Source organism: Mus pahari, chromosome 16 (assembly GCF_900095145.1).
Source record: "Mus pahari chromosome 16, PAHARI_EIJ_v1.1, whole genome shotgun sequence".
In the NCBI taxonomy this organism is placed as follows: Eukaryota; Metazoa; Chordata; class Mammalia; order Rodentia; family Muridae; genus Mus; species Mus pahari.
The window spans coordinates 45091928-45100308 of record NC_034605.1 but is presented as its reverse complement, the minus strand read 5'-3'; the positions used below and the strand labels follow the sequence as shown (position 1 = coordinate 45100308).

The 8381-nt window shown below is 42.8% G+C and overlaps 1 protein-coding gene across 2 annotated transcripts in view; it reads right to left on the bottom strand.

Annotated features, from left to right (window-relative positions):
- The window catches only part of Hivep1 (human immunodeficiency virus type I enhancer binding protein 1), a 121022-nt gene that overhangs the window by 8746 nt on the left and 103895 nt on the right, over positions 1 to 8381 (bottom strand). For both annotated transcript variants that reach the window (XM_021215346.2, XM_029547338.1), the window contains exon 7: positions 5898 to 5999. In XM_021215346.2, coding sequence (XP_021071005.1) covers positions 5898 to 5999 — 102 coding nt within the window. The remainder of the gene's footprint in view (positions 1 to 5897; positions 6000 to 8381) is intronic.

Below are 8381 nucleotides of genomic sequence, written 5' to 3'. Positions count from 1 at the left end.
AAAAAAAAAAAAAAAAAAAAAAAAAACCATGATATAACAGTTAATAGATAACATACCTTACAAAGGAAGTTAGGGGGCTTAGGTGGCTAGAAAGCATCCAAGCCAGCATATGAACCCTAGACTCTCCTCACCATTCCAATAGGATACACTGCTTTCTTATTATCATATTGCAGCTATTAGTATTTTTGGTGTGTACAACATAGGCTAATACCCCAGGAAGATAAATGCTCTGGCTTCTCCACAGTAGCCATTAGAGGCTATAGAGAAGACATCCACATTTGCTTGACAAATTTGTAAATAAATGGCTCTTAAAAGCTCCATGCAATTTGTTCCTCCAGACACAATCCCCATTCACTGTAAATGTTTCTAACACACAACACAATTTTTAGATTACAAGTTATTTCTTTTTTGTATATACAATTTAACCCAAGAAGGAAAAGGGAATCTTTTAATATAGCATTTTTTTCCCCTCCAAAATGAATGAATGCTCACAAAAGCTTATAACAAAGGCTTCCCTGAGAGTTTCTTTGGGAAATGACCTTCTTCCCAAGGCTGCCTGGATGAGCCATAATCTGCCCCCACTGCTGCCAGACAGTGACACCTGCTGGATGAGCTGGAGCCACAAAGACAGCAGCAGCCCAGGAGACAAGGTCCCCTCCCCAGCTCTTCTGTCATAACTAGTCTGTCATAACTAGTCTGGTTTTATTTTTCTCCCACTTTGGAAGTACTAGGTTGGAAGCCAAACAGCAGCAGCCAGGGAAACATTTCTGTAAAGCTTGTGAATAATGCTTCTATTTAAAGTATGAAAGCAACCTATGCGAACACAGTGGGCCAAAACTGCAGACCTGTTAGCTTTAGACATAAACCAGAAGGCCACCCTTGCTCTGTTGTTTGTAAGTAATTACCATCAACACTGCATTAAGTATATGTCTAAAAGGCCATTATGATTTCCTATTCTACAAAGAAACTTAAAAGCAATCGATGTTTGTGTGAGAATTCTGGTGCTGACAGTCTACTGGCCTCATTTAGAAGGAAAGTGTTGCGAGTACTTTTATAAAATTCACTCAGTGTTTCTAAGGGTAAACATGACACAGGCTTGTAAGCCTGTGGTCTGAACCATTATCTCATGTATATAGGTCAGTACTTAAAATTCCACTGCAAAGCTTACTTCTCCCTGCAGTAGCCCTTTGAGGCTGCTGTCCCTGGGCTGGCCACTGAGGGCACACATTAACATTCCTTGTGCTGAAGTCTAACACTCTGTTGATGAAAACATTCTTTGGATCAAAGGCTGAAAAGCAAATTGCTAGTGGCACCATTTTTGACACAAAGGTACAAACGAAGACATATTCCTTAAAATCCTCAAAACACAAGGGCAAGATTCCTGAGGCTGCATAATTTTATATGGCAAGAATATGGTAATGTGCAGTACGAAGTTGAAAAGATCCAACTTTTCAGGAACATATACCATAATTATACATTATACATTGCTAATTTTAAAGCTAAGTGGGAACAACTTCTAAATGCAAATGTCCAAATTATAATGGCTGTGTACAAAAATGTATATTCAGCTCTGCTTGATTCCCCATCTTTGAGTCAGCTCCACTGAAAAATGACATCATAAATTCCTGTGCTAGAGGAGGGGAGGGGAAAGCTACAAAGCTCACTTCTGCTAGGGGCTGCTAGAGAATCAGGAAGCTCAAGGATCTGTGCCCCACCTCACCCCGGGCTTCTTTGACCTTCACTGAACACATTCTGTCAGAGGAGAATGTGTATAAGAAAAACCATCACCTGACATCTGGGACAGTGCTGCTGCTCTGAGAAAGCAGCTGTAGAGCCTGAAGATACTACCTTGGAACCAGCGAAGCCAGTGAAGTTAAGCGGGAATAAGTGTAGAGAGAGCCTTCAGTGAGAACTACATATGGGCTGGAGAGCATGTGCTGCTCTTGCAGAGCTCAGACTTCAGTTTGCATCACCCACGTCAGGCAGCTCGCCTGTAAGTTGATGGCAGTTGTGGGCCACCAAATGTGGGTGCTAGGAACAAAACTTCTGTCCTCTAGAAGAGTAGCAAGTGCTTGTAACTGCTGAGTTACCTCTCCTGCCCCATTTTATTGATATAATAGAGGTGAAATGGAGGGAAAGATGGAAATCAAGACAACTTCAAGCTCTGTGGTGGAAGAGCTGAGGGAAGACAGGGAGGAAGTGCGCCTCTCAGGGAAAGGGTAACCTGAAAGTATGGGTGCACTACACCTGAGTCGGATCTACCTGATAGCCAAGTAGAGATGGCAGAAGACTGGGGAGGGGACCTGTGGACTGAGCAATGACAGGACAGGAAGGTCAGAGGTCTCAGCCCTGGGGACATGCAGAGGCTAGAGAGATGGAGGAAGCAGCCAGGAAAAGAATATCCAGCATATTCTAGGCCACTGGGAGGCTAACAATTGGCACAATCTCCAGACAAACAGGGCGACATTGAAGGTTTCTGAGTCCTGCTTGCCAAACATTTAGAAACCTGATAAGCAAAATCTCAACCTAGAAGTCAAAGGGATTTCTTAGTAGGGCAGACAGCTACCTACACAAACATGGATCTATGTTCAGACCCCATATAAAAGAGCCAAGTGGGATTAGTTTTCTTGCAACCTTGACACAAGCTAGGGTCGTCTGGGAATATGGAACCTCAATCCTGAGAAAATACTTCCATCAGATTAGGTTATAGGCAATCCTGGGGGCATTTTCTTGATTAATGATTGATGTGGGAGAGTTCAGCCACTGTGGGTGCTGCCACCTCGGGCAAGTGGCTCAATGTTGTGTAAGAAAACAGGCTGAACAAGCCATGGGGAGCAAGACAGTAACATTCCTCTACAGTCCCTGCTTCAGTCCCACCCTCCAGGTTGCTCTCTTGAACTCTTGCCTTGAGTTTTATGATAGACTGGAAGCTATAAATCTGAAATAAACTATTTTGTCCCCAAGTTGCTTTCGGTCAGTATTTTATCACAGCAACATAAATCTAACTAGGACACTCAGGCATGCATGCACCTCTAAGCCTTATGTCACCAGGAGAGTGGGCTGGAGACACGAAGATGGCTAGGCCTTGTTGGATGCGGGTGTAGCTCCAGGTTCAGTGAGACCCCGACCCAAGGGAAGAGGGTGGGGAGCGACAGAATAGCATACCCTACTTCCTCTTCTCCTCTGCCACAAATGCACACACGTGTCCATACACCATACCTAACCTGCACCTATACAATACAGATCCCTCCTGTCACTATCATTATCTTAGAGTGAAAGTTCTGTAGAAAAAATAATGAGACCAAGCATCAATCATTAAGAAACACAATTAGCCAGGAAGTGGTGGTACTTGAAAGGCAGAATCAAGTGGATCTCTGAGTTCAAAGCCAGCATGGTCTACAGAGTGAGTTCCAGGACAGCCAGGCCTCACACAAAACAAAACAAAACAAAAACAAACAAAACCAAAACCAAAAAACAAATAAAAACCTGTTTTTAAAAAAGAGAAAAAAGAAGAAAAAGAAGAGGAGGAGAAAGAGGAAGAGGTGGCAGAGAAAAAGATAAGAAGAAAAGAGAGAAGAGAGAAGAGAAGAGAAGAGAAGAGAAGAGAAGAGAAGAGAAGAGAAGAGAAGAGAAGAGAAGAGAAGAGAAGAACATACAACTATTATCAGTGCAATTGGGCCAACATGTAAATCCAGACAATGATATGTTAAAGAGGCTAGTGGGTAGCAGGTCCTTTCTGGGAAATAATATTGTAAGAATAGATACTATGCTATGTATCTGCATATAAAGTACTATTTTCCCTCCACATTAAAAACACCAACAAGAAGAAAACTGCATCTCAGGAGTATCATGTACATATTAGATGAATGGAAGGAAAGCCTGTTGTCTGTGATGGGGAGTGGAGAGAGGCTGGAATGAACCTGAGGAGAATGCAGGGCTTCCCAAAGCCCCACTGACTGCATGCAGAGGATGAGGTGGCTGTGAGGAGATCCAATCCACTTTAGCCATGAGCACAGAGCATTTAAAAGTTTTTAATCGCCCTCTCAGGCATGAGCATGTATTATTTAATAATATTTTTAAATAACAAAAAAGATAATAATAGAAAAATCAAGACCAACTGTTTACAACTGCCTCCTGTATTTATACCTGCACTGTAAGCCTCTAATAAAGCAAGAGACTGGGCTATATCTTGCGGGCACAGTGATGGAACCTTGGAGGACTCACATATGACACACACTCTGGAGTTAGCACCTGCACACTGTGCTTCACTATCTGAAGGAAACAGACAGAATTCAGCACACTTCCCATGAATATAGCAATCTAAGAGCATAAACAGAGAAGGGCCAACAGGTAAAAGAGGCTTGTTTTACTGTAACAGGGAACCAGGCTACAAACGTTTGTGTAGAACCTAAGGGGAACTTTGGAAGTAAAGGAAAGATACAAAAGGAAATGGAGAGACGTGTGAGTGGGCCGGCAAGCCAGTCCACCTGGTAATGCGCGATCCACAGAACTGGGCTTCTCGCAGACTTAGGATGTGAGTGCCAGCTTCCCCTGGGAATTCTCTGTAATCTGAACATGTAGCCCACTTTCCCAAGGCTCTCCTCCAAGTGCACATGGCTGTGTGCACAGTGGCAGCCTGGCTTGTTCAGCCTTTACTCGGCACCTTAGCCAGTCAGTGGTACTACATACCTTCTCCAATCCGTACATACTTGCCCTAGCTCTTTACATCGGAGTAGTTCTTACTACCTGAGACTAGCTCACTGTTCATACACATTTAGAAATTAATTCAGGATGATTCACTGAGTGGATTACTGGTTGAAAAGTTGTATTAAATGAGTTGATAAATTCTTGAGTTTAAAAACAGAAAATCTACAAAAATATACTTCTATACTCTGATTAGTCATAATACAGTAAAAGACTGTATTTTCCTCTAAACTGGTCATAAATAATTATCTACATTTGTTAACAGTATTAAGGGAAAAAAGAAAACAAGTATTTTTCAACACAATAAGCGTTTTTAACAAGTAAAATATTTTATCCTCAAATGCTCATTGTACCCTTTCTTGTTCTCTTCACTAGGGAGACATTGGGCTTAGCAACTGACCCCAGCCCCACAGCATACCAGGCAGGCACTCCACCGCCCAGTTGCAGTCCTAGCCTTTGCCAACACCAGGGGCGATTCACTAAGTGTCTCAGAGAAGGTGACAGCTAGACAGTGGGTTCCACTCATGCAGGAGCTCAGCAGGGAGAGAGAGACATGGAACAATCACACACCAATGAAGACAGGTCAAGGACTTCCTGAGGAAACCCTTAAGATCTGGGAGGTCAGAGAAGGAAAACGCTTCTGGCGAGAGCCATGCAAGGGATCAGATAGGGTCAGATGGAGTTTCAGGACAGCAGTGGGCTCTGTTACATCTTACCGCAGTGATATCAACAGTGCAGGATGGGGTAGGGATGAGGAGGGAGGGGAGGGTGCTAACCAGGGGACAGGGTCCTCACCACAGGACATACAAGTGTGAGCCTGGGTGGCAATGAAAGAGAGAAGAGCAAGGAATAAGGCAGTATTTTGAGGATTCTCGGGTGATTTGCAGTTTATAGTGGCAAATGGAAACCAGTCCAAAATGTTGGCCAAAGTCCAGTGTGACCAGGCACATACTTTGAGAAGGTGAATTACACATTTGAGTTATGTATGCTGAACTATTCCCCAGTAGGGTAAGAGAAGCAGTTAGACAAAAACACTGATCAGGAATCTATAGGATAAATATACTTAAAAAATAAAACACTGCAAGAGGAACTGACAGAATGAAGCGGGCTGGGTAGAAGAGTGTGTAGGTAAAATAAACAGTATGAAGCAAAAATCACTGGGAGCACGGATGGGAGCATGGAGCGGGGCTTACCTGATTCTTCTGTGTCCTGCTCGTCTATCAAGCCCACTGAGACGCCTAAATCCACACACTTCTTACTGTGAGCCTTGGACTTCATGTGTTTTGTCAGGTTTCCTTGAGGGGAAAGAGTGTCTATTAAACTTCTGGAGTGGTGCTCGGCTATTTTATTCGTCAGCTCTGGAAAATTCTATTCTTCAAAGAAACAGCTCTACTGACTATGGTTAGACAATTCCAACAACTAAAACTGTATATAAAAATCACTGGTATTTATAGGAAGTTGCAATGACCTTTGTATTAACTGGCAATGGCATTCTGTTTTCAAATCTGTCTTGTCTGTTTTGATGGTAGCTACTTTTTCCCATTGGGTGCATATTCTCCAGTTCTTATTTCCTAAGCGCATGCCTACTCTGTGTCTCTTTCAGAGTGCGTCTGACCTGCAGTTACCGGCATGTAAGCAATCCATTAATTGTGTTGCTGGCTTGCTCTCACAGTAGATAACTTTCCTTTATGTATTCTCATTTTAATTTTTAGTCCATCTTCAGTAATAGCGTTCTAAGGATTCCAAGTTATAGAAGCATCTCTTTTAAGTTTTCTGCCTGAAACCGTAACCATTTCATTAATTTCAAATGCTTATTTCCTATATGGCCCAACGTCACTGGAAAGGACAGTCAAGCAGGCGTACCTCAGGAGCACCTGGCAGGCGCTGCCATCCAGACCCATTGGCATGAGTATTGCCTTGGCTCCCCTATGATGTTTGAATGATCCCCTACCTTGCTAGTTTTTAGTTTCTCCTTCATTCCTGGCACCTGGGCATCTACGGTTCTAAAGTTTAAACGTTTGATGACTATTCTGGGTTGCTCTTTAGCATCATAAACAGCACTGTCTATGGCCCAGAGTAGCTGACAAGCCCAGCACTTTCCCTTCACATGCTAAGCAAATGTGTCTGGAGAACTGTAGGCTGTCTGCTATGTCAGCTGGTATGGCCCTCTCTGTGAATATCACAGGTTCACAGGGCACACTGCCTGGAGTGACCAAGGATGTCACGGAGCTGCTCAGACTCTCCCAAGGACCCCAGTCATCCTGAGTGGATGATGCTATACCCCAAAACACTGTCAACAAGAGTAAACATGGCACAACATTTAAATATTGAATCTGGGGGGCAGGAACAAACCAGAAATGCTAAAAATGTTGGACTCTTTGTTCCAAATGTTGGGCTTGTACTAGAAAGCCATGCAAATCTGTTGGATTCACACAACTTCAATTCCTTGATAAATGTGTGGTTTGAGAAGTTGGTCACAACTGCATATGCCAAGTCTGCCAATACCCGGTATATTCTTGTCAAACAACCACACAGCACCCCAAAGTCAAGTGCGTAAGAAGTCCGAGTCTAAGATGCTCCTGAAGCTTAGGGTCACTAAGAGGCATCACTGCTAAGAGCATCACTGCTAAGAGCATCACTGCTGACTGCAGCCAGGTGGATCCAACAGATAACACAGGGCTTAACTGGCCTGCCTGTGGCTGACATTTATATCACACTGAAAACTAAGGCAGAATGTTAAGAGTCATTAAGATATACAGAAATTTGTTATCTAAATCTCTACTTCCTATAAGAGCTTCAAAGTTTTCACACTAAAATGTAAATAAATAAATAAACAAACGGTTAAAAGCCTTCTTGCAGTGGCCTTGGTCTCCATTTGTAAGTCAATACGTTTTCATATAAGTACCAGCATGCTTAGATAAATTAAAGGCTCACGGAGTTCACTTTCACAAGCTTTGGGTCCTTAGAGCAAAGTCTGTGCGAAGAAACTAATCTACAACTGTGCCTGAGTGAATTTGGGAATTTAAGTCTTTAATATATATATTACATCATAATCTATTACTATCAATTCCTTACGTAATGAAAAGAAAACTATGCATCTACATGTGTAGGATATACTCATTTCATGTCACACACCAATCTTCTCTGTAAATGGTTATATATGTGGCAATGCTTTCTCACTACATTAGCTTTTTAAACATGTCCTGTTCTCACGTCCCAAGGTAACAGATCCTTCCCAAATCACAGTGCCACACCAATGACACAGCAGCCATCAGTTACAAGACTCCATTTTGAGGCAATACTGAGGACTCAGGCTGACCACTTGCTCCTTGGCCCACCTTGAGGGGAAGGAGGGCCTACCTACCTAGCAAAGAGCCCAGAACTGTGGACTCCTCTCCCCCCCAGGGCTTGCCTGAACCTCTGTAGCAGTGCTCAAAGCTTTCTGAAGCAGACTTTATTTCTGTGATCCTTTCCCAGATACCACTGATGTCTGAGCTCATGGAAAAGCATTCAGTTGTGACAGGTGTAACTTTCTTTAAATGCCAATAAATCTGAGCCAGAAATGCAGCAAAATTGGCTACAGAAATGATTAGTCTTTACCAGAGAACGATAAAGATGACCAGCACAACTAAAAAGACAATTGTGAACTCAAAAGGAACACAGTTTCAATAAAATGA